Source organism: Microcebus murinus, chromosome 8 (genome assembly GCF_040939455.1).
Source record: "Microcebus murinus isolate Inina chromosome 8, M.murinus_Inina_mat1.0, whole genome shotgun sequence".
NCBI lineage: Eukaryota > Metazoa > Chordata > Mammalia > Primates > Cheirogaleidae > Microcebus > Microcebus murinus.
The window spans coordinates 71,209,088-71,236,683 of NC_134111.1; the positions used below are offsets into that span (position 1 = coordinate 71,209,088).

General features: G+C 36.2%; 1 protein-coding gene across 4 annotated transcripts in view; it reads right to left on the bottom strand.

The window, feature by feature from the left end:
- Positions 1-630: 630 nt before the first annotated feature.
- SF3B1 (splicing factor 3b subunit 1) overlaps positions 631-27,596 on the bottom strand; it is a 40,833-nt gene continuing 13,867 nt past the window's right edge. Inside the window, exons 3-25 of one of the 4 annotated variants that reach the window (XM_012776978.2) lie at positions 26,046-26,150; positions 25,521-25,635; positions 23,605-23,684; positions 22,385-22,555; positions 16,054-16,291; positions 14,822-15,034; positions 14,454-14,575; positions 13,178-13,375; positions 12,978-13,079; positions 11,895-12,074; positions 11,180-11,266; positions 10,783-11,053; positions 10,206-10,351; positions 9,943-10,089; positions 9,591-9,716; positions 8,670-8,891; positions 8,178-8,360; positions 7,980-8,091; positions 6,381-6,501; positions 5,938-6,069; positions 3,391-3,663; positions 1,393-1,609; positions 631-1,118 (exon numbers count right to left, since the gene is read on the bottom strand). In XM_012776978.2, the coding sequence (XP_012632432.1) occupies positions 960-1,118; positions 1,393-1,609; positions 3,391-3,663; positions 5,938-6,069; positions 6,381-6,501; positions 7,980-8,091; positions 8,178-8,360; positions 8,670-8,891; positions 9,591-9,716; positions 9,943-10,089; positions 10,206-10,351; positions 10,783-11,053; positions 11,180-11,266; positions 11,895-12,074; positions 12,978-13,079; positions 13,178-13,375; positions 14,454-14,575; positions 14,822-15,034; positions 16,054-16,291; positions 22,385-22,555; positions 23,605-23,684; positions 25,521-25,635; positions 26,046-26,150 (3,720 nt within the window). In that variant the 3' untranslated portion in view covers positions 631-959. The other 3 variants (XR_001157139.2, XR_012920595.1, XM_012776980.2) reach the window with 3 other exon arrangements.

The following is a 27,596-nucleotide window of genomic DNA, read 5'->3' on the forward strand; positions in this document are numbered from 1 at the left end:
TACTGCATATTAGGGTAATGGGCAGGTCATATGCACCTTTGTATTCCCTGCATCTCAGCAGCGAATAGCACAGTGGCCAGCATACAGTAGGTGCTCATCACATATTTACTGAATACATTGCTGAGCAGTGGTTTATGACATGGGAAAAACTCCCAAGATTGTCTTTTTCTATTACTATTACTTAGGCAGCCTCACTCCCAACAGGCAGAAAGCAGTACTGAAGTTATCTTCTCCACTTTCTAAACACAGCAGACCTTTCAAGAGTTGGACCTGACTTAAATCACTTCCTTGAAACATGTTCATAAAGCATTTTGAGAAATCAAGAGATGAAAGGCGCTATGTAAGTACAAAATAATATTATTCAAGACAGTTCAGCAAAAGTGCTATTTTTCTATGGTGAAGGAATGGTTGTGCTAGTTTGAGGGGAACACCCCCAAAGCTATTCTTCTCACCGTCATCAACAGAACAATGGAATTTTTGACAAAGATGCCATCACTTTATATAGTTTGTATTCTGCTACTTTCTATAAACCAGGTGACAGAAAATGAAATTAAGCCACTTATTCCACACAAACCAATACTTTATCAAAGTTCCGCATTTTACAAGTCATGTTCAAAAAACACACACAAATTATCATTTTGTACACAAATGTTTATTTCTCAATTAAACATTCCCTTTAAACACAAGGAATGATTTCTAAATCTTCATAAAGATGAATTAAAAATGAAATCCCTCCAGTATAGTGTGTGTAATCACTGTGTTCTTGGTCACTACTGGCATTTACTGTTTAACATCAAAAACAAAGACAGGTTATTTAAAAATCATGCTACTGGATTTCTAGCTCTTCCTCTATGACCAGTTCTATACTGATCTGCAATGTTTAAAAGTTTACATCACCAAATCGAAGCAAGTTTAAGGTGTGAAATAGCTGTGCATTAAACACAAAATAAACAATAAAATTATAAGATATAGTCAAGTTCATAACGAATATAGGTGTTCTTATCATCATTGTAGATTCTTGGGTAATGTGCTATGAGAGCGTCCTGGGAACCAATGTAGATGGAGTTGTAAATTTTCCAGTACACATCTCTGACTTTCCGGGCTGGGTGAAACAAACCCTAGAATAATCGAAAGGTTACATTATTTCAATTGTTAAGAACATAAACTAACCATAACATAAAAGTTCAAAACATTTCCCTTGGGGGCAAGGGGGAACTTGGCAATTGCACAAAACTGTAATGAGCACAGACAAAATCTAATTTCCCCCTCACCACACAACTCTTCTCCTATATGGCACAATATACTATTGATAATTAGGAAAAGGTGACTTATATTAATTCAATAAACTAAATGACTTCTCTTACTGAGTAATCATAAAAATCTTTAACCTACCTGTAAACAATACTGCAACATTCTACATGGTCCAATAGCAACTCTCAGGCCCTCCAGGGCTCCCATAACTGCCTGAATTACATGAGGCGATGTCTCAAACACATTGGGCCACACATAGTTCAACAAGTGATTCAGTGAATCTTCACAACCAAATCCATAAACCCCAAGTGACATGTGCTGTACCACCGCACTAGCTGTCTGTCTGTGTACAAGGTCCCTGGAATGGAGGAGAAAAGAATGCTTTATTAAGATACAGCCTTAATGTTACAGGAAATATTCACTTGACCACTGGAAGCTAAATTACTATTCAGTGCACTGAGTGGATGCACAGTCATCCTAACACTTAATGAATCCACCATAGATCTTTTAATACAACTAATGATTCCAGTTGAGAATTTTTGATGACTTAATGACACAAAGACTATGACATAATGACACTCACTATGACTCAAAAATTAAGCCATATTTTCTAATCAACTTTTACAAGGAATATGAGCAAGAGAGTTCTATGCAACCTCGGTTTTAGTATTCTACTAAAAAGGAGACAGACATGTGATTCATACGAATGATTAACAGTAATATTTCATTTGAAACTCTATACACTTAAAATCTTTGACAGTAATTCAGATACATATATATAATAGATAACTAAACTAAAATTAGATTGCTTCTCATGTAAATTTTAAGTTTTATTCAAGAACTCTATTTAGGGAGAGGAACAGATCAGCAATTTTTTCAAACCTACAGAAATAACTATCATCTCCCACGTTAACTGAAGTTATGTTTATGACAAATCGGTGAGTTACTCATTCCACAATTATTCAACTGAGCATGAGCAGTGAGTTCCCACGCTTCACCCCAAAGATGGTCTGAACATCTCAAAAATATAAGAAAAAAAGACTGGTACTTACTAACATCTTTATTTTTCTTATTTACTGTAATAATGTCTAATTTATTTAGCATAACAGTGAGCAGTATTCTCCATTAATAAATTTTCCAATTAAAGCATTGGTTCATTTAGTAATTTTCGATGGAGTTACTACCTCAACATGGGACATAATTTTTAACTGCAGGTCACATACATTATTGACTATACTATGATGCTCAGGTACTTCTCACTGAGGACTATGGAGCGAAGGTGATTTACCCTACTCTGCTGGGCCCCAGGTGGCCAAGCTGTTACAGAGTACAATTCTTATTGTGTCTTCAAGTCTTGCTTATACACCTTCTGGTGGTAATGTTGAATCCGGTAAGTCTCCCTTTTAGAAGGTCATAAATGAGTAACTTTAATCTGTACATAAAAGTAATTGAATGGACTCTAACTTGAGTAATTTATCTCTCCTGAAAAATAAAAATCCAGTAAAAATAGTTCTTTCCCTTACTACTTGGACCTTGCACTTTCCTTTCCATTTGTTGTTAATTTTGTGTGTAAGGCTATCTATCAGTCTAGATGGTAAAAAGTATCAGGAATATGTGAAATGACTGGAGCAGTACTGTATTGGTGGCCACCACCTGAACCACTGGGAACCTGCAATGGGAATAGTATAGCCCTGGCAGGCTGTGTTCAGTAATTTAATGGAGAAACCTATGCTTCACCTTTAATAAAAAGCTAAAAAGATCAGGTCTTTCGCCATGCTAATTAGCTCAAGTTCATCATTTCCTCTAATCACATTAATTTTTAAAACAAAAGCTGATCCTGCCAACTATGCCAAAAGAAAAAAATTAATAAATACAAGTTGATCAATCACTGCTTTTCTTATTATTTAGTCTAATAGATACGAAAGATGATTGGGAGGGTACTTGAAAGAAAACTTTGGGAACCATTATAGCATTCAGACTATTTTAAGATACCATATTTTACAGTGTCCTAAGTTTCCAGGCAAGTATTTCATCTTTAACTACATCACAACAAACAGGTCATCTATTAATTATTCCAGTAAGTTCTAAAATGAAGGAAGAATTATAATTATTTTCTTGTATTTAGTTTAAGTCACTTACCTATCCATCAAAGCATCTTCAAGTAAAGGTGTTACAGCATAAATGTAGTCCTTTCCCATTTCACCAATATATTCAAACAAGAATGAAAGTGATTTCAACACTCCATTTTGAACATTCAGTTCAGGAACTCTGTATTCATTCATTAAGGCAGGGAGTACTGTGAAAGGTGAACATGTTTCTGCAACAATAGCTATTGCTACAGTGGTACAAACTCTGTTCTGCCTTTCCTGAACTTTGAGGTTGTTTAAAAGTGTAGCCAATACATCATGAGGGCTGGAAAAAAAAAATCACATATGTCAACAAACTGTTAAATAACAAATCAAAATGTTTTTGGAGGTACAGAAAAAATGTAGAAGAATGGAATTTTATAAGGGACGTTAGTAATTTTATGATAAAATATAATACTTTCAAGTCACTGACACTGTTGTTTCCACTTAAGAATTTCATATAAATTATAAAAAGTCAATTTTTTAAAAAGCTAATCTGAATAAATTCATTTTGAAATGTAATTTTCAGTCTCTTCAATAAAATGTTAGTACTTCTTTGAGATATCAAAATGGGCACTAGAACTAGGCAACCTTACAGTGAGAGGAGTATCCAAACTGTGGTCTCCTATGCTGAAACATACAAAAGCTATTTTCCTTTTCTTATCTTCACTCCTACACACTTTTACTACATCTACTTGTCCATTCCTTAAGCACTTATCTTTGCTATAAGCTTAGAGGAACATGGGGCTAAAAAGTTTGCTCAACATCTATTCATTGCAAATTTCTTCACTCCATCACCACTGAAATAAATATTATTGCTACCAAAGAAAGAGAAGAATGATGTGTTGGGGGGGGGGAGGTCTGATTAATTCTACCTTATATGTCTCTTGAAAATATTTTCTTAATAAGCCACTGTGGGCTGGGCGCTGTGGCTCACGCCTGTAATCCTAGCTCTTGGGAGGCCGAGGCGGGCGGATTGCTCAAGGTCAGGAGTTCAAAACCAGCCTGAGCAAGAGCGAGACCCCGTCTCTACTATAAATAGAAAGAAATTAATTGGCCAACTGATATATATATATATAAAAAAAAAAATTAGCCGGGCATGGTGGCGCATGCCTGTAGTCCCAGCTACTCGGGAGGCTGAGGCAGAAGGATCACTGGAGCCCAGGAGTTTGAGGTTGCTGTGAGCTAGGCTGACGCCCCGGCACTCACTCTAGCCTGGACAACAAAGCGAGACTCTGTCTCAAAAAAAAAAAAAAAAAAAAAGCCACTTGTGCATGCAATGTCTCATTTCCTGTTACTGTTTTTCCTAGTTTAGTTCTGACAGAATGAAGGCAAATAACTATAAATTATCTCATAAAGCAGCTATCATTATGGTTAAGTCTGTGGATTAACAGAGTACCTTTTTTTTTTTTTTTTTTTTTTGTGAGACAGGGTCTTACTCTGTCACCCAGGCTGATGTGCAGTGGCATGATCATAGCCTTCTACTCACTGCAGCCTTGTCCTGGGCTCAAGGGATGCTCTCATCTCAGCCTCCCCAGTAGCTAGACTACACTACAGGCATGTGCCACCACGCCTAGCTAATTTAAAAAAATATACATATTTATAGGACAGGGTCTTGCTATGTTCCCCAGGCTAGTCTCCCAATTCCTCAGCCTCCCAAAGTGCTGGGATCACAGGCATGAGCCCCTGCACTCAGCTAGAATAACATCTGAAAAACATAAAGCATTAACATGAGACTTGAATGATATGAGATTAACAACTTGCCTTAACATTTTAAGCAATACCTGAAAAAAGACCAACAAAAATCTGAAATTAGCTGGGCGCAGTAGCTCACACCTGCAATCCTAGCACTCTGGGAGGCCGAAGCTGGAGGATGGCTTGAGCTCAGAAGTTTAAGGTTACTGTGAGCTAGGCTGATGCCATGGCACTCTACCCCAGGAAACAGAGCAAGATTCTGCTCACCTCCTACCCTCCCCCCAAAATCAGAAATTGTTCTGAAAATGATATTGTGTCCTTCCCTGAAAATATCTAAATTCTTAAAGGAAAATTCAAACCCATCAATTTTAATTCATTTAAAAATTTAAGAAAATTGTAATCCTAGCACTTTGGGAGGCCGAGGCGGGCGGATTGCTCGAGGTCAGGAGTTCGAAACCAGCCTGAGCAAGAGCAAGACCCCGTCTCTACTATAAATAGAAAGAAATTAATTGGCCAACTAATATATATATATAAAAATTAGCCGGGCATGGTGGCACATGCCTGTAGTCCCAGCTACTCGGGAGGCTGAGGCAGCAGGATTGCTTGAGCCCAGGAGTTGGAGGTTGCTGTGAGCGAGGCTGACGCCACGGCACTCACTCTAGCCTGGGCAGGAAAGCGAGACTCTGTCTCAAAAAAAAAAAAAAAAAAAAAATTTAAGAAAATGTTCCCAAAATCAGAAAGTCAGTGGTCAAATGGAGTGCTTTCTCAACTACATTACCCATACTATGCCACGAGATTTTGAAGCATTTTTCAACACGAGTTTCTTATCAAGTAATTTTTTAAAATGGAAATAAAGAATACTCACCCAATGGCCTTTGCAATATAACCAAATGTGTTGACTGTAGCTCTACGAATAGCTTTTTTGTGAGCTTTTAAGAGCTCTAAAAGCTCAAAGCAAATCCTCATCCATTCTCTTGCAGATACATATTCAGCTCCCCTAATTTAAAACAATTTAACTTTTGTGACATTAAGTTTAAAAAGTAAATTTATAAATTCAATTCTCAAAATACAATTAACTCATCCTGAGCATTAAAAAAGTTAATACTCTTCAGAAAAGTTGGTTTAATGTTAAAACTAAACTGCCACGCCTCCCATTACTACCCAAACAGAAACCTAACAGAGTTTTAATACTGGATAGCCTGACCACAAACACATTAGTAACATTAAGCAAATTTTGCTAACATAATCCAAAGTGGCTAAATTTGAAAACTGATACTGCTTATAAAAATGTTTAGGTAATCTGCTTACCTGTCAGCGATACGTCCAACAAGATCAATACAATTCTCTTGTACTTTTTCATGCCTATTCTTTAAGATGGGGGTGAGTCTAGGCAGCAGATCTTTAATTGGTGGGGTCATCTTATGCATACCTATTTAATAGAATTCAACAAACTGTCAATGTTTGAACTGTGACCTTTGTTTGTTTTCCTTTTACACAGCAATGTCATATACATGACTACACATAAATATAAACTTACAGCTGCCTATGGAAAAAGAAAGCCCCAGATTCTGACTAGACTCAGAATTGTTTTTAATTTTTTAACAATTTCTAATTATGCACAGAAATGAAAGAAATCAGTGAAGTGATTTAAATGATGGATATTCAGTAACAGAAAAAAGTTTCATTTGGTTCTGAAATGTATTTGTGCACTGACATTTAAATATGGGGACAGCTTATGTTCCGGCCATACACAACAATATAAGCCAGAGGTAAACATGTAAATTAAAGCAAAATTTTCCAGAAAGGGCCCCCTTACCCTTTAACTGCAAAACAAACAGATCTCCAGTCTCCCTGCAATGCAGGGCATACTTGGATGGTATTTACACCTATGAAGAGAGAAAAAAGGAGGCAGCTGGCAGGGGCTCTTGCTCTAACTAGAACTGCTTGCTCTGATTCTCTCTCCATTGCTTTTCCCATGTTTCCTTGACAAACAATATGGTTTACACTCCCTGCAAACCAAAGCCCTACAAGTGGCCAAGTAACTATTTTTGCAAAGTAGCTATCTTCAAGCATAGAGGACTGGGCTGAACTGGAGATTATATGTAAATACAATAGTTCAAAGATCTATAATGCATAAAAAACCCTTTATTAAAATGAGAAAAACAGTGGCTATCACAGCTAGCTATTTTGACTTCCTGCTAGGTTATTTCAGACCCTCTGAACCCTGGAAAGAGTTATTTTTGGCAAAAGTTCAATTACAATGAAGGATACAAGAAACCATTTGTTTGCTGTATCCTACTGCCCTAAAAGAATAAAAGCTTTGCTCTACATACCCAAGATAATTTGTAAAACGTAACTATGTTTTCATTTTGGGTTAAGAAAACTGAATGGACAGTTTTTAAAGACTTGGGTATATAAATAAAAACAAGATAGTAACGATCAATTCACTTTTCTCTCTGGCTATATACTTTGACAGCAAGCAAAAAACTTGTCATAATCACTTATTAATTCAAGGTTGAATATGCATATTTTTTGTTCTACAACTGAATTAAAACATCAGGGCTGTCTTTTTACCCCCTGCAGAAGATGGCAGAATGTATCTCAGCTGACACTATTTCTACTAAGGTACTTATTCTGTGACTAAAAAGCTTTTTGAATTGTGACAACGCCCATCTTTCTTGTATGTCCCAAACTTGCCTTTTTCTCTTTGAAGTAAAATACAAATGAGTTTTGGGAATCAAGACTATTGTGACACCCCTTGACTTAACTACGATCTTGCAATGCTTAAAAAAGAATAACAAAAAGCTCCCAACTCCTAAATATTATTCTACATTTTACTTTCAAAAAAACCAAAGTAAGTTAAACACAATAAAACAAAAAATCTTATATGACCAGCAAATTCCATACCTATTACATTTACAATGGCCTTCAGTGCTCCAAGAATGCTGCCCAATACTTCAGGATACTCTTCACCCAAATACTCATACAATACAACACCCAAGTGCCCCATCAATTTTTCCTATAATAAAAAAAGATGATGTTAAAATGTTACTATTTACATTAAACTATTTGCTGAAGAAATAAGAATCTGGAGAAAATGTTTACCTCTTGACAAGTCTTCATGACAACAGCAGTTCGAGAAATCAAATCAGCTGCCTGCTGCCTAACTTTCGCTGATTTGTTATTTAAACGCCACAAAACTGTACCACAGATCTGAGGCAAATATGGTTTGACTCGTTTGCCAAGAGCATTAACCACTGTGCCAAAGCCATTCAACATAACTGAGTCCTAAAAAAGAAAAGCTAAGTTAAATAAAAAACCACATTCATTTAGCTTCTTTGTAACTGAACAGCTGAAATATACTAATATTCGGCCCTTTCAAAACACTCAAACATCTAGGTCTTTGTTTTTTTGTTTTTTATATCAAATCTAAAAACCTGGGATAAAAGAATATTTCTTGGTAACCAACTAAGAACACAAGCCTTTTAAAAATTACTTCAAATTCAATTATTTAGGAAAATTTGCTTGAAAAATAATATGTTTTTCTATAGATATGAAAGTCAGTAGCAACTGTACCTAATAATTAGTTATCATTACCTCTGTAGTCTGTTCTTGGAAAGCATAAAGAATACCATCAATCAGTTGTTCTTCAAGTTTATGGTCAATATCTGCTGCTCCCAAGTTGCCCATAATTTTCTCAATTGTCTCCATCACCATTTTCCTGTACTGTTCAGCTTCATCTTTCAGATCATCCACAATTCTGGATATAATTTCTGCTGCACCTACTTTGTTTGCCAACTCCACAGTAGTATCAACTAACTAAAAAGAAGAGGAAAAAAGCCTATGTAGTCTATTGTTTGTCCAAGGAAATAAAGCAACATCATGAAAACCAAATATTCTAAATATACTATTTATTTAGCTAATAAGCATGGAAGAACGGTTAACTCCTATTTATTAAACACTGAAAAAGGTGACCAAAAAATTGAAATGAGTCTAAATGAAGGTGATTCAAAGTAACATTGTATCCACGTTTTACGCAGCCAGATTAATAATTGAATTTACTCAGCAAAAACATCAATTCAGTTAAGTATTTAAGCTTGAATGAAAAAAAACAAAATGGAAGGCCGGGTGTGGTGGCTCATGCCTGTAATCCCAGAATTTGGGGAGGCTAGGGCAGGATTACTTGAGACCAGAAGTTCAATACTACTCTAGGCAACATAGTGAGACCTCATCTCTACAAAAAAAATTTTTTATTTTTCCCCAGCTACTCATGAGGCAGAGTAAGCTATGATCATGCCACTGCACTTTAGGCAAGAGCCTATCTCTTTAATTAAAAAAAAAAAAAGTTAGTTGGCTGACTAAAACAGATCTTTTATAATCCTTTCACAATCAAGCACATATGAACTGTTAGATAAAAAAGGCAAAAAATATGTAAAATAATATGTAACATGTATTCAAATTGGCTACACAATGAGTCAAAAGTATTTCTGAAAATAGTCTTTTATAATAAAAGCTTACCTGTCGGTAATTTCTTCTATCCAAAGCCATTCTGTGCTGCCAGAAGTGTTTAAAAAAAGGAGGAAGAATCTCTGTTTTAATATAGTTTGCTTCTACACCATCTGTCCCACAACATTGTTTTACCACCTGAAAAGTTAAAAAATGATAACAATAAATCAACTGACCTAAATCAAGAGAATACCCATTGATAATCACTTCATTTAAAAAAACAATAAAATCTAAAAATAAATCAAGTATTTTTGATTCTACTATATTTCACTGGTATAACATAAAGTTTTTAAAAAAAATACTTTAAAATTCTCCTAAACCATGAAACAAATCCAATTTAAATTAACAAATCTAGACCAATTACCTTCAGCACAATTTTCTTCATTTCTTCATCAGGAGATTGGAATTCTCGAATAAGGATTAACATCACTTCTCTCGTATAGTAGTTGGCATATTCTGCATCCATGAGAGGAATAAGATATCCAATAGCCTTTAAGAAAGCAGCCAAACCCTATTTTGAAATAAAAAAATATATGTACTTTTAGTCATTTAGATTTGCATTATTGCCTTAACTTTATTTGATGAGTAGAAATAAAAAGAAAAACAAAATGTAATTGGTAGACTTACCTTTCCTCTGTGTTGACGGATACCCTTCCACAGAGGCTTTAACACAGAATCAAAAGATTCAATACCATAAGGAGTTGCTGCTTCAGCTAAGGCAGCAATGGCCAAAGCACTAATGGTCCGAACTTTCTGCTGCTCATCTACAAGACCTACAAAACCAAACAGGTTTTAACTATGCACCAACATCACCTAATTTCCACAATATCATCCAAATTCTACTAATGTATCTAACGATTTAACCAAACTGTTCACATCACAAAAAATCAGGCAAAAGTCAATATGAAACAAAGACTGTCAACAGATAATATCACAAAACCCATCATAAGACATAGTGTTTATACAGTTCATCCATTTATCTCTTCAAATCAGTAGCCCCATTTCAGGACAGCTGTCCTACTAAATATAAACAGGCCAGGTCTGGTGACATGGTTGTATTTCCAGCTACTAAAGAGGATCATTTGAGGCCAGGAGTTCCAGTCCAGCCTGGGCAACACTGCAAGACCTTGTCTCTTTAAAAACAAACAAACAAAAAGTTGATGTGTATATGTATGTATACATATAAAGTTATATTACAACTTACCATGTTCAATAATTTCAACTAAACTTCTCAGATGTGGCAAGATGGCACAGCCCATAAGAATAGCTATCTGCTGTACAATCTTAATACCAGTGTGTCTCGCTTGCCAGGACTTCTTGCTTTTGCACACAGCTTTTAGGAAGGGCAATAAAGAAGGAATGCCCAAGGCAGAGGCTACAACAGCAAAAGCTCTAGCTGTTGTGTTACGGACATATTCATCCATGTTATCTATATCAGGTCTCATGGTAGAGATCATAGTAGCCAGACCAGCAGCCTAAAAAGAAAAGAAAAAAGAACAGTCATGGAGTTGGTAACATTAATCCTCAACCATTTCCTTCTACAATCAAATAATTCCTTCAACAGATATAAACTTTCTTCTCTAGAAATTTAATGTAAATACCTTTGCCAAATTAGAAATAATCTCTCGGCCTTCCACTCTAGCATAGTAATCTTCATCAATCAACAGCGGTTCAATTACCACAAGGATCTGAAAAAAAAAAAAAAAAAGAGAAAGGCTATATTTTCTCAACAATTTCTGACACAAAATTCATGGAACAGAATTAAACACATATAGGAAATTTCTAATTATCAGGATTTTGTTAATCAAGGGACAAACTGTTTAAAAATTTTAATTACACAATTTCAAACCCCAGATGTAGATGTAAATTTAAGAGAACTGTTAGCAACGTAGACTAACAAATATTCAATTTTTTATTGACATTTTGCACAATTACCATCAGAGCAAAGATGGTTCTTAACACTAAGTGGCATGACATAGAATCATACATGTTCTCTTCCTAATCTAGTATCAGTAAAAGTAAATGAAAAAATATGAATATAAACTCATATGGTAAAGATGACAAAGTTACACACATATACCTATATTTGCATATGTGTAACATACGCTTGTGCAAAGAAAAAGGTCTTTGAGTATACGTAAATTTAACATTGATTAACTGTGAGTGTCTTGCAAGGGAATAAACATTCCCTATCTACTGTGAATGAACAGCATTAACTACTACTTTTTTAGAATTTTTAAATTTCATAAATACACAGGCTTAAGCTGTCTTAAAAAAAAACCATGAATTCCTTTATATATTAAAAAATTAGAATACCTTGTGCACATACGGTCGAACTAAGTCATCAAGTTTGTACAGTATTCTATCAATCACTTTCACAAGTAAATGACGTTCTTGATCCTCAAGTGTAGGAGACATCAGTAGAGGAAGAATCTGATTAAACAAAGGACCAGCTCCAAATTCACGAGCTTTATCAGTAATCTGACGCAATGCAGCCTGGAGGAAAAAAAGCAGAGTAAAAGGTGTGTCTTATTTACAACTAAGCATTTGGAATAAGAAAATTACTCCAGGAAGATTTTCTGTAATATTTTAGTGCACACTTTTACAGACATTTGACCTAAACAGCATGCATTCGTTTCCATCAAAATTACTCTGAAATTTGAACTCCTATGAAAAAAAAATTCAATGTCTTCTGTTAAAAGGGCAATTTGTAGACAATGGATCCATTCAGGTATATAAAATGGTTTAATTCCCCCTAAAGTATGTTTCACCTTCAAACCAAATAGTGTTAACACAATTCTGTACATAATTCCACTAACTACCCTTCAAGCCTTAAGCGTGTTTTAAGGGCCATGTAGATACAAAAAGGAGAATTTCATCTGTCAACATCCTTATTAGTATAAAATTCTTTGATTAAAAAAGCTAAATCCTTTACACTCCATATATTTCTTTCTCTCATGCTATGCCCTTGGATGAAGATGAAGAGAATAATTATAAATCCTTTTTTTTTTTTTGGAGACAGAGTCTCGCTTTATTGCCTAGGCTAGAGTGAATGCTTGTGGCGTCAGCCTAGCTCACAGCAACCTCAAACTCCTGGGCTCAAGCAATCCTCCTGCCACAGCCTCCCGAGTAACTGGGACTACAGGCATGTGCCACCATGCCCAGCTAATTTTTTCTATATATTTTTAGTTGGCCAATTAATTTCTTTCTATTTATAGTAGAGATGGTGTCTCGCTCTTGCTCGGGCTGGTTTTGAACTCCTGACCTCGAGCGATCCTCCCGCCTCGGCCTCCCAGAGTGCTAGGATTACAGGCGTGAGCCACTGCGCCCAGCCGAAAATAATCATAAATTCTTAAACATAAAAGTACAATGAATATAATTTAACGAACTGGCACTTACCTTTCTCATTGGTGGTGTTCCATTCTTAATTTTTAAAAGCAACTTCATTATTTTTCTCTCTTTCTGTTCTTCTGGGCTAAGTGTTGATTCATCAACATCAACCTATAGTAAAAAGAAAAAAATTTAAAGGTAGGCTGAAATGTTATGATTTATAACTCACAAACAAAATATAATAATTTATTTCCGCTAGTATCACTTACCAATAGTTTATCAAAGTACTGAATATCATCAGGTTTTAAAAATGGAAGATTTCCGGATGGCTGGTCATTAATGCTTTTCATAGTTCTATCTTCAGTTTGCATGTGGAAACCAGTCATACCACCCAAAGGCGTTGGAGTAGCTGTCAGTTTTCGAGCTGGAGTTCGAATAGGAACATAACCAGCTGGAGGAGGAAGGACCTAATAGAGTTATAAGACAGTTTAGGATTTTCTTGACTTTATGATAACATATACACAAAGTATTTTACAGTTTATTAGCTAAGGAAGCTTTTTATTTGCTTAGTGACAAGAATTAACACCTGTCCTGATTTTCTATCTTAATTAGAACTTGAAAATACATATTTCTCACCTGCTAATTAAGTATATCAAGAGAGTGATGAAATACATGAGGTAGGATTATGAAATTCTGATCATTTTCAAACATTTATTTATATAAACATGTTGGTGAGTCAACATGTCAAATTATTAAGAACCTGAAAATTATAAAATCTGAGCCAGCAATTCCAAAAAAAGTTATATTAGAACACATAATATCTCGTGTTAAGTATTTATATGAGAAATAAGCTTGGGCCAAGTATGGGTGGCTCATGCCTATAATCCTAGCACTTTGGGAGGTCAAAGAGGGAGGATTGCTTGAAATGGCAATGAACTATGATGATGAGACCACTGCACTCCAGCCTGGGTGACAAAGCAAAACCCTACATCAAAAAATAAGTAATAGGCCGGGCAAGGTGGCTCACGCCTGTAATCCTAGCACTCTGGGAGGCCGAGGCGGGCGGATTGCTCGAGGTCAGGAGTTCGAAACCAGCCTGAGCAAGAGATCCCATCTCTATTATAAATAGAAAGAAATTAATTGGCCAACTAATATATATGGAAAAAATTAGCTGGGCATGGTGGCGCATGCCTGTAGTCCCAGCTACTCGGGAGGCTGAGGCAGGAGGATCGCTTGAGCCCAGGAGTTTGAGGTTGCTGTGAGCGAGGCTGACGCCGTGGCACTCACTCTAGCCTGGGCAACAAAGTGAGACTATGTCTCAAAAAAATAAAAATAAAAAAAATAAGTAATAGACGCTCCCATCAATCATTTCTTTTCATCTCTATTACTTTTTGGAATTGAAACATACTTGGAAAAAGTTAAAAGAATGGACTGGTAATAGTAAATTTGGGCAAGGCCAATGCAAACTTGATTGCTTTTTTAATGAGTATTTAAAATACAATTCATGTCCTAAATACCACTTCATTCATATTCACACTGCACTACCTTATATCCTTCTGGGAACATAGCATCCAATTCTTCATCAGAAAGTGGGCGATTTCTCTCATCAATTTCTCTTTCCCAACGCCAAGCCTGAAGTTGTTCAGGAGTCATGCTCATTATGTGACCTACCAAAAAAAGCAAATTTTTATAATCACTTACAGTGTAAAACTGTGTATCATTACACAGGTCCTTAAGATATAAAACAGTTAAGATCAACCCTGATATTTAACTGCTCTTATATTATAAATGCAAACCAAGACATTCCCTTATTCTTGCTAAAAGTTGACACTAATAGCACACAGAATACCACAAAGAAAAAATTAAAATATTTCCAGGAGAAAAGCAATTATTTCCAATGAGAGAGTTTCTACCTGGAGTGGGGGTAGCCATGTTCATGGCTGGTGTGCCAATTGGTGTTTTTCCAGGGGTCAGAACAGGAGTGCTTCCACCCATCTGACTAGCTGGTGTTTCATCCCAACGTGACTTTCTTTTACTGGCTCCAGGAGTCGGTGTTTCACCAATTGAATCTCCACCTCTATCTGTTCGAGGAGTCTCAGCCCATCCACTTCCATGTCCAGGAGTATCTTTAAAGAGAAAGAGTTAAATAGGACCACAATTTTAACCATTGTTAAAATACTGTTTATCCTTAAATAGCTGACATATTAAAATGATCTAGTTCTGACATAGGACATTTTTAAAATGAAGACCCATCAAAGATTTTAAAGCTCCATTTCACATTTTAAAGCTCCATTTCACATTTATCTATTCCTTTCATTATTTTGTTTCTCTTCCACTGGTTATAAAATATATATTAACTATTGAGGAGCAGGGAAACTGAGCAAAGTAATTTTTTACCATCCATAACATCACTATGCAGACACATTCACATGTTTATCTCAAGCCATTTCCTTCATTTCTCCATGCAGTTCAGATTATTCTGCATGTACAATTCTATGCCACTTCTTTCACATGTAACATGTTAAGTACTCTACACATCATTAAAAATTCTTTACAAAATTATTTGAATACAGTAGATGTACTACTGCATCTTAATTTGTCACAGCTAGTCTCATAAACAGTTAATTAAATACAGCTTTAGATTATCTACACATACACACAAAAAGAGGTTTAGGTAAATTCACAGGATAGCAGAAGAGAGGTTACAGAGGATAGGAGGAGGAGGGAAATGGGGAGTTACTGTTTAATGAGGCCAGAGTTTTTGTCTGTGATGATGAAAAAATCCTAGAAATGAGTAGTAGTGATGACTGCACAACCCTGCAAATATACTTAATGCCACTGAATTATACACTTAAAGATGGTTAAAATAGTAAACCTGATGTTAAGTGTATTTTGCCATAATAAAAAACAAAGAGTTATGGCCTACAAACTTTACTTTCTCTTCTTTAAATAAATCTTAAACTTCTTCAAGAAGGGAAAAGAATGAGGCATACAATCTGCTCAGTTCTTTTATCTATCCTCAAAGCAGCTGTTTCTTTATATGTGTTCACCCAGGACTAAAAAGAACAGTTCTCAGTCTGTAAACATACCACTCATCAAAGTAGACATTTCACCCAAACACACACCCATATTCCACTAGAAGTACCTCTCTCTGTTTTCGGGGTCTCATCCCATCTGTTTTTACGAGCACTGGAAGTTGCACCTCCATGGCCTGGTGTCGCATGACCTGGTGTATCGCCTCGTCCAGGAGTAGCAGCTCCCGCTGGTGTGTGGCTAGGTGTAGGGTCCCATATTTTTGAGCCTGGAGTTGCTCCAGGAGTCTCACTTCCCTTTGCACGACCCGGTGTCTCATCCCATCTTAAGGAAGGGGTATGCCCAGGAGTCTTCAAAAAGCAAAAAGATTTTATTTCACATATCTACACATCCACATAGAAATAACTAGAAAATTTCTATTAAAAAGTTGACTATCCTTGTGCTTAAAGGAAAAGATACATACACATCCTAGCAAATGTTTACGACCAAAAACAATTTAAATTTTTATTTGAAGTACTGAAAAAAGTCCTAGCTTAAAAAACACAATACTTTGGGTATGAATCTTAGACATGCTACTAATAGCTCTGTGACTCTGGGAAAGAAAATGACTAAGGTTTCTCTGTCTAGATCAGCAACCAAAGACTTTTGGCTCTAATTATATCAGTACTCAAAGTGGGGCTTAGAGATGCATAAATTCTTTTCTTAGGAATCTGTAAGTTCTGAGAAATACTGTTGTTGTGCTTTTTTTCAATTATATATGTGTGTTTAATTAATATAAGCATATTTTGAATTACCTAGGTAATTATCTTATAACCAGATACTGCCACATGACTTCAATCCTTGAGATGAGTTTACAATTACAAACATATTTATATCAAATATTATCCTAACTTATGCTGGCAACATTAGTGAAAAAGACTGGATTTAAAGAATATCACAGGCCGGGCGCTGTGGCTCACGCCTGTAATCCTAGCTCTTGGGAGGCTGAGGCGGGCGGATTGCTCAAGGTCAGGAGTTCAAAACCAGCCTGAGCAAGAGCGAGACCCCGTCTCTACTATAAATAGAAAGAAATTAATTGGCCAACTGATATATATATATAAAAAATTAGCCGGGCATGGTGGCGCATGCCTGTAGTCCCAGCTACTCGGGAGGCTGAGGCAGGAGGATCGCTTGAGCCCAGGAGTTTGAGGTTGCTGTGAGCTAGGCTGACGCCACGGCACTCACTCTGGCCTGGACAACAAAGCGAGACTCTGTCTCAAAAAAAAAAAAAAAAAAAAAAAAAAAGAATATCACAACTCTACAGTAGTTCAAATAAAGACTAGCAGTAGGTGATAAAGGACAATTAGATAGCATATATCAAAAGAACTACTGATAAAGATAGTATCATATCAAAGCAGCAGGTGATTTGGTAGAAGCAAAACAAAATTTTTACTTAAATACTACCTTGTAAGTATTCAAAAGGATTTCTAATATACTTTATAAAGTTGAAAGCTCTTGCAAACACAACTCCATCTAGCTTTATGTTTGCCAATTTGCAAAAGACCATTAAAAAATTTTAAGATTCAGTATTTTTTCCTTTAAAAAGATGCTATAGCCGGGCGTGGTGGCTCACGCCTGTAATCCTAGCACTTTGGGAGGCCGAGGAGGGCGGATTGCTCAAGGTCAGGAGTTCGAAACCAGCCTGAGCGAGACCCCGTCTCTACCAAAAATAGAAATAAATTAATTGACCAACTAAAAATATATATACAAAAAATTAGCCGGGCATGGTGGCGCATGCCTGTAGTCCCAGCTACTCGGGAGGCTGAGGCAGTAGGATCGCTGAGCCCCGGAGATTGAGGTTGCTGTGAGCCAGGCTGACGCCACGGCACTCACTCTAGCCTGGGCAACAAAATGAGACTCTGTCTCAAAAAAAAAAAAAAAAAAAAGATTCTATATATTACTCAGAGTTGAAAAATTCTGGATTAGGTAAAGAAAGCACATAAACTGTTCAAAATCTCAATTTTGGTGGCCGGGCGCGGTGGCTCACGCCTGTAATCCTAGCTCTCTGGGAGGCCGAGGCGGGCGGATTGCTCGAGGTCAGGAGTTCGAAACCAGCCTGAGCAAGAGCGAGACCCCGTCTCTACTATAAATAGAAAGAAATTAATTGGCCAACTAATATATATACAAAAAATTAGCCGGGCATGGTGGCGAATGCCTGTAGTCCCAGCTACTTGGGAGGCTGAGGCAGGAGGATTGCTTGAGCCCAGGAGTTTGAGGTTGCTGTGAGCTAGGCTGACGCCATGGCACTCACTCTAGCCTGGGCAACAAAGCGAGACTCTGTCTCAAAAAAAAAAAATCTCAATTTTGGCATCTGCCCCTCCTGCTAAATTACAAGAAAATGTAGGAAATAAATTCTTCCTATCATTTATTGCAATTCCCACAGTCATGATTCCGGTAAAGATGTGTTAGGTGCACACAGTTACCAGTGGGACAAGTTTCTCTTTCTCTGTTTTTAAAATGCTGGCACTGAATGCCAACACAGAATTAAAATGAGCGATTACGTATATTCAGCAGAATAAAATCCTCTCATATACCAGTAAGCAAACTGTAGTCCTCAGGATCTATCTTAAACTGAATTGTTAAGCTATTGTTAATTGTTAACAATAACTGTTATCGTTAATTAATAATTGTTATTGTTAATTGTTAATTATATACTAGGTTTAGTATATCCCAATTTTGGATTTAGGAAAATACTGCAGGTTTTTTTCCTGAGATGTAGGTAAATCTATAGTAGTCTAGGCTGGAGCTAATAGCGACTAGACAAGGGTAGTAAAAACAAGTCATGAAAAATGGCTAAATCCGAAAGACATTTTAAAAGTGGAGCCAACAAAATTTGTTTACAGATAAGATATGGGGTAAGAGAGTAAGAAAAGAATATAAGGTGACTTGTTAGTGTTTAGACTGAGCCAGAAAGACCAGGAAAGCAGGCTGGAGGGAGGAAGTAAAGAAAATCAATGATTTTATTTTAGAAATACTGATTCTGAAATGTCTATTGCACTATCCAAGTAAATACATCAGGTTGGATAAATATATAAGTGTGAGGAGAGCAACGGATAGATTTATACATTTGGGAGCTGTCTTACACAGATGGTATTTAAAGATTTTAAAGACAGGAATGAGATCCTAGGGATTGATAGTAAATGGAGAATTCAAAAGACTGAGCAATAGAGCACCTCAAAGTTCTGCAGTAAGGATGATGAGGAGAATCCAGCAAACAAGACTGAGTTTTCCTTCGCTGTTTACTTTCAAAAAAAAAAGACTGAGGAGTAGCAGCCAACGAGGAGAACCAAGAGACTAAAGCCCAGAGACTAAGAAAGAAAAGGGTATCAAGGGATATTAAACGTTATTGATGTGCCAAGTAACGCGGAATGAGAAGACTTTGGATTTAGCAACAAGGAGGTCAGATGGCCTTCACAAGAGATGGGTAGGCAGAGTGGTGCAGACAAAAGACTAGGACTAAACAAGTAGGGACAGCAAATAGAAGACAACTCATCCAAAGCATTCTGCTGTAAGAAGAGACAGAAATAGGATGGTAGCTGGAAGAGGATGTGAGTGAGGGTCAAAGGGATGGTTTTCTGCAGGTTTGTGGTGTTGTTACTACTGTTGTTACAACAAAGAATGGTAAGGCAGGTTTGCTGCTAATGATAACCTAGTACTGAGGGGGAAAAAAGTTACATGAGAGTCCCCAAGAGAGGACAGGAAATGGTTCATAAGCAGAAGGTTTGGCTTTATATATATATTTTTTTAGCACTAATTAAATACTTTATTGAATAAACACAGTATCAAATAAAATACATTCAAATGCTTCCTAAAAAATCAATTTTCAAGGCCAATGATAACTCAACAAAGGCAGACAGACTAGTTTAACATAATTGGCCAATTTTATACAGCATATGTATCTTTTATTCTATAAGTATTTTATTAAATGATAGAAAACACATTTAATAATAATACAACCATTTCTACAGAACCAGGAAATTTCTAAGAAAGATCTTACACACTCCAATCTTTTTTTTTTTTTTTTTGAGACAGAGTCTCACTTTGTTGCCCAGGCTAGAGTGAGTGCCGTGGCGTCAGCCTAGCTCACAGCAACCTCACTCTCCGGGACTCAGCGATCCTACTGCCTCAGCCTCCAGAGTAGCTGGGACTACAGGCATGCGCCACCATGCCCGGCTAATTTTTTGTATATATATTTTTAGTTGGTCAATTAATTTTTATTTCTATTTTTTGGTAGAGACGGGGTCTCGCTCAGGCTGGTTTCGAACTCCTGACCTTGAGCAATCCGCCCGCCTCGGCCTCCCAAAGTGCTAGGATTACAGGCATGAGCCACCACACCCGGCCTCCAATCTTTTATATACCCACCCAAAAGTCTAAAAAAGATAAAGCCAATGACTTTCCTTATCTGCTGTCAAAAGTTGTATTTCTCATCTGTTATGAGCACTGAGACAAGAGTCAAATATTCTCAAAGAAAGTAGTACCATGCACGTTGTGATCTATTCAGCAACAGCAAGCACTGCATTCAAAACTATTTCATGTCGGGAATTAAATAAGGCCAGCCACATTCATGGCATTTCCTCCATGGTAGTATTATTAAAAGTCTCATTATCACAAAGAATCTTCTTGTCTTTTTCAGTAACAAAGTTTATAGCCACATCTTTCCTACTGGAACAACCAGAACAACGCCCTGGTGCCAATTCTGTGAATATAGTTTTTATGATAGGTAGGTACATCATACTTTATAATCAAAGACACCTGTTGCACAAGTCAGTGGTGATCAGAACATAATTGACCCTGATGAGAATTCCCTCATATTATCTCTTTCCTTCTGGTCTGTGTCAACACGCTGCCAATTAACAAATCTTAATTCAAGAATCACCAATCAGGTCAACATTTAACTTTATCTGGATGTATAAGTCCAAGCATCCCTGGCTGGTACAAGAGTATAATGGATAGGTATAATTAAGAAACAACTTTATTGTAAGCAGCAGAAATGTCATTTATATAGCATCTGACAGGTATATTCTAATCTGAATCTTGCTTTCAGAGGGGTTAGCTTTAGAAGGTCAACTTGCATAAATAGTTCATATAAACAGGAGGGAAAGCAGAGTACTAGAGAAAAGATACAGGCATACTGGTAGATACCATGTTGGGAACACATACAAGTTTTGCTTCTATTTTGGGAGAAAAATAGGAAACAAAGTGGTCTAACTAAAAATGAAGATGCTAAGGAGTTATTGTAGGTTTGACATAGTGTGTAAAGAAGTCCTCTAGAGGGAGAGGAGAACAGAAAGTTATTACTTAATGATTACAGAGTTTCTGTTTGGGGCGATGAAAAAATTTTGGGAAATAGTAGTGATGGTTTATACAACACTGAGAGTGTAATTAATGCCACTGAATTTTACTCTTAAAAATGGTTAAAATGGGCCGGGCGCGGTGGCTCACGCCTGTAATCCTAGCTCTTGGGAGGCCAAGGCGGGCGGATTGCTCAAGGTCAGGAGTTCAAAACCAGCCTGAGCAAGAGCGAGACCCCGTCTCTACTATAAATAGAAAGAAATTAATTGGCCAACTGATATATATATATAAAAAATTAGCCAGGCATGGTGGCGCATGCCTGTAGTCCCAGCTACTCGGGAGGGTGAGGCAGAAGGATCGCTCGAGCCCAGGAGATGGAGGTTGCTGTGAGCTAGGCTGATGCCATGGCACTCACTCTAGCCTGGACAACAAAGCGAGAGTCTGTCTCAAAAAAAAAAAAAAAAAAAAAAAAAAAAAGGTTAAAATGGCAAATTTTATGCTATGTATTTTACCACAATAGAAAAATTTTCTAAAAAGAAAGTCCTCTAGAGATTAAGCTGCCTGTAGTCAGAGGCTTAAATTAGCCATTTAGAAAATAAGACCACTGTATTGTACTCACTCAATCGCCATAATGAAACATACCTATATGTCTATATTTAATATGTCAAAAGGGAACATTCCTTTACTCCATGATATGGACTGAATTGGATCCTGCCCTCCACTCCCTTCCTATGTTAAAGGACAATGTTACTGTATTTGGAGACTGGGTCTTTAGGGAGATAATTAAGATCAAATTAGGTCATAAGGGTAGGGTCCTAATCTGATAAGACTGGTGTCTTTATAGGAAGAGAAGAGACAACACAGCTCGCTGACACAGAGAAAAGGCCATGTGAAGACAGATTGAGAAAGGAGTATCTACAAGCCAAGAAGAGCCCTCAGGAAACACCAACCCTGCCTCTGATCTTAGATTTCAAACCGCCAGAACTGTTAGAAAACACCTGTTTGACATTTAAGCTGTCCATTCTGTGGTATGGACATTGTCATCTCAGTCGAAGTAGACTAATACACTCTTAACAAGAGAAAAAATGTTAAATATAATAAAAAGAAATTACCTCTGCTTGATCCCAACTTGACAGCTTTTTGGGAGTGGCACCAGGAGTCTGATCAGCTGTTTGATCCCAACGCCGTTTTCTTTTTGACGGAGGCTGGGATGCTGCTGCTCCATTGACGACTTTTAGTTCTCCAGCTTTAGCTTTCTCTGCTAGCTGCTGCCTAATTTCTCGCTGAAAAATATTTGAAAAAGCATTTAGTATTTAGCTTGAAAATGTTTTCAAAATATTTTTGTTATGTGCACAGTCATTTGTATTTAATATCCTATTTTATACTTTGCTCAGTCTCCTTTCAATGCTACTGGTAGTCATATTCCTTATTCTCCCTCGTTTTTATGTTTCCAGTTTTACATGTCTTTCTTTCCAAAGAAGAGACAAGGCAAGTACAGAATTTATAACACAACACACTCTACTTTACACGTAGTAGGTGAAGTAAAATCTTCAGTCAATGGTACAAGGCAGGTCTGATGGTCATGGATTATCAGAATTTAACATTAGCATCACTAAAGTTGGTACACAACCCCCCACTGCTAAATTTGACTGACTTTTCAAAAAGTATAGAACCAAAATGCTTCCACTGAAAAATAGTTTCTTTTAATAGTCATAAAAATAGCAACTATATAACATAACAAGATACAAAAATGGCAAAAAAAATAAAATTGTTTTGTATTTAAAACTATATAAATTATGATTTAGTGATAACAAATACACATTTAATTTACTGATTTTTAAGTGAGATTCCATTACCCCATTTAATTCATGCAACTAATAAATCTATTATTCATCATAAAGTTATGATGGAGGCTAACTATTAAAACAAAATGGCATAGTCTCTGAAGGCAAAAGGAATTATTCTCCATCCATACTGAAGCGGAATCTTACAGAATTTCAAGGAATTATTGAACTATCTGACTTTTCCCTGACACACTGGCTTCAGACACATCCCATCAACCCTCTCCCCACAGATATATCTACTATAAGATATATACATGCAATATGGCCAAGGAGCCAGGGACTAGAAAAGGATATGGAAATGAAGTCATATCTGGGAGGTGGTATAATTTGGGGGTAACATTCTTTTGCAACTCAATTTTTATTAATACCATTAAAATATTACTTATGCAGCAAATAGCACAAAAAATAAAAAAACAAAAATAGTCTCTCAATTTCAACTCTCTCTACATTCTTTCACAACCATTAAAATAAGCAGCAGGTTCACATACTTCTTCTTTAGTCAAATGCTGTTCTCGCATTACATCCATGTAAGTCCTAGCATTCATTTTAGGATCAGGGGTCTTCCCTCCTGCAGAAAAGAACAGCAACAGGACAAGAGTACAATAAATAAATGATAATTAAGTTCAACTGATTTATCTGCCCTGCTCTAACATTATGTTATTCCATAATCATTTAATTTATTTTTTGATGGAAAACTTTAATAATTATACATCTTACTTTTTATTGAGTTTGCTGATCAATTTAACCTGTTTGAACACAAACATATCTACAGCAGTTTAAAACAAATATTTTAATGCATATAAAAACAAAATGACAGCACAGTTTAGTCTTCAGAAGTGATGGGTTCCTGGGTTGCTAATCCGGAATACGTACACTTTCGTGCCTTTGTCTCCATCAGCAGTTCTGACTTCAAGCAGCAGAATAGAAGCCTAGAAAATTATCTCTTTACCATTAGTAACACTTTGGAAAGATATTTATATTCAAAACATTACCTGTCGCAAGCTGTTAAAATCTTGACTACAGATAACTATTACTAGATAAGTTCTTCATACAGTGTTCTAAAACAGTTGTAGTTTAGACAATTTGATTTTTAAAAATATACCTATACTCTTATTCTGATGTCACGTTACTAAAAAGGGCTTCATGCTTTTTGTTTAAAAGTTTTGTTGACCCAGAAAACATAATTTCTTAGAAAGTATAAATTACAACTCAAAACATATTACTTGAAATATATTACTTCTACTAATTATGATGAACACAGAAGAAAAGTGGTGTACAAAGAGATGTGTTAGTCTCTTGATTAAAGTTTCAGCGTTTGCTTTTCAAACTTCAAATTATCTTAAAGAAGCCCAAACAGTATATAATAAGATTCACAGAGGCACACTATGCTTTAGAAATGTGATAATTAGCTATACAAGCGGTATAGCATCACAATTTAGAAAAAATAATAAAATTCTAAGACATTCCTATGCTGAAGATCATGCCCAATTGATAGTGTCATTCTTTCTGACACTAGCTCTGATAAGACTTCCTTTGGAATACTTTTTCACCATAATCTAGAGAGGATGTGTTGAACTGCACCCTTAAGAATGCAGACAGGACTGGCATATAGCAGTACTGCTGTAGGAAAGAAATTAAGGACAGTTAGTATGGGCCTGTGAATTCTGACATACATGTTTAAATCAATTACAATTATGCAAGTAAAAAAAGAATATCCCTACTAATTCATGCAGGCTGAAAGTCTAGTATGTAAAAACCTGCAGCAGAATCTAATTTTAAGAAACAGGCACCTAATTTTGATTGTGAAACTCACTCACCTGAGGAAAGCTTCCATCAGGCTCACTATGCCCCTTGTGCTGACTTGCACACTAAAATTAGCAAAACAGACTCCAACTATTAAAAATATCAAAGTCTTTGTATACATACTTTTGTTTTAACTTTAAGTATGCTTAGAGCAAAGTAGGTGCATTTACTAAGCTATATTTAGAGCAATATGGGGGGAGCTCTAGTGTGAGAAACAGTTTCTCAAAAGTAACAATCCTAAAAATCTAAGATTTGGAATGAAAACTTTCAATAATTTGAAAGTATTTGGAGCAGAAAAACACATTTGTTCAAAGTATAGAAAGCGTACCCAAAACAAAAGTAAAAGAAAAACCTTTAACCCTTTGCGTTTCTATGGCATTGGCTCATTATTTTCTTGTCCTTCTACCTGGAAAGAAAACTTGCATTATAAAGATGAAGAATATGGCATCTGTGACTTCAACCAAATCTATACAAATCTATATAAGGGGGATTTTAAAAAAGAAAAGCAAATTCATAAGCATGCCAAAAAAAATCAAAGGGCTAAAGACAACTTAATACAAATAAATTTTTGAATACTTATAGAAAAGTGGGAAAGAATTACCATCTGCAAAAGGATCAAGACGCTCTGGGGAAATTATCATGGTCCGCCTATGCTTTTTGTACTCATCTTCCCGGTCTGCAATCTTTGGAGGTCGGTGCTCAGCAAATGGATCATACTAAAAAGAGATATGTCTCACTTAATATCCACTTTATTAAATAACCATGGAGAATATAAAAAAATCAGATTATAAAACACATACAAATGTTTAACACAGGCCTACTAATAAAATATTTTGTATTATTTTGTGGATGTTAAAATGAAAAAAATAAAGCATATTAAAATGAGGCAATATACAAGTCAACATTTCCACAGTTTAATGCTTCATGACATGATGGCTTTTCCAAATTAAACTAAGTATTATTCCTAATATCCCAAATCAACTCTATTCAAAACATTCTAAGAAATTACTTTTAAAATTTATGGGCTTCAACAGAAAGAAACTCAGACATTTACCTTTTTTTTCAGCTGAATTAACTATGGTTTAAAATAACTTCACTTATGTGTATATAAAAGAAAAAAAGTCACCTGTTCTGTTGACTGTGGTATATCATTAAGCAATGCCACAGGGGCATGATATCCTGGCTTCTTCTGACCAAGCAAACTTGTAGATGATGAGTAGTCATCGTCATCCTGCAATGATACCCCCCAAAAGGCATAAAATGTCAAAACTTAAAATCAGAAAGAATACACAAAGACTCAACATGAAATCAAAAGATTTATCGGCAGTGTGATGTCTAAGCCCTAGTTCACAGAACTTGTAAACACTATTAGGTTTTTGTTCACTTCAAAAAGCTATTAAAGCAGCCAGGCATGGTGGTGTGTGCCAGCTACTCCGGGGGCTAAGGCAGGAGGATTGGTGTAGTCCCAGCTACTCCGGGGGCTAAGGAAGGAGGATTGCTTGAGCCCAGGAGTTCCAAGATACAGTGAGCTACAATCAGGCCACTGTGCTGTAGCCTGGGCAACAGAGAGAGACCTCCATCTCTTGAAAGAAAGAAAAAAAACCTATTAAAAATTTAAATTTAGCTCTCTTTACTCTTAAAATTACTAAACAAGGAAAGCTTTCTGCAGAAGTCAATTGAAATAAAATAGGTATGGATTAAAAAAACCTGACCATTGTTCTTACAGAAGATGTGATGAAATGATTTGCAAATTTGGCAACTATAAACAGCTTTTTTTAGAACTTTCAAATTTCCGTTTTCCCACTCATGCTTTTTTAACATGACGTAACAGTCACAGAAACAAGTAAAAAGGAATTAATGTAAATGTATTTGTTCCTACTAATATGTTTAAACAAAACAATGTTACACTGTTACTTTTCCAGTATAAAAAGTACACCATTGGGTAAACCTCAAGATCTTAATACCTCATATATTTTATTTAAAAACAAAATGACAATTTCACCTCCAAGCTTCTGGAATATACAGCCATTGCTGTCTTTTACCATTACGGTATGAGAACCCAAAATACAGAACATTAACTAGTCCATGACTGGTTTGTAGAAAGTTCACCTTAGGGCTTTTAAATTTTTCTCTAAAGAAAAATTTAAAAAGTGCCAACTATAACATATGATTTGAACTTCATAAAAATAACCAGTTTGATTATATATGTAAAATAAAGTTTATATGTAACTGAATCAAACAAAAACAAATATTTCAAGAAATTTAGATGTTTGGGACAGTCTGATAAAACATAAGCATTTGGGCCGAGGCGGGCGGATGGCTCAAGGTCAGGAGTTCAAAACCAGCCTGAGCAAGAGCGAGACCCCATCTCTACTAAGAATAGAAAGAAATTAATTGGCCAACTAAGAACATATGGAAAAAATTAGCTGGGCATGGTGGCGCATGCCTATAAGCCCAGCTACTCAGGAGGCTAAGGCAGAAGGATTGCGTGAGCCCAGGAGTTTGAGGTTGCTGTGAGCTGGGCTGATGCCATGGCACTCTAGCCAGAGCAACAGAGTGAGATTCTGTCTCAAAAAATATATATATATATATACATATAATATATATGTGCATTTGGAATACATGAAAAATACTGAGAAATTTGGCACATAAAAAACACTGAGAAATTTCAGTCACC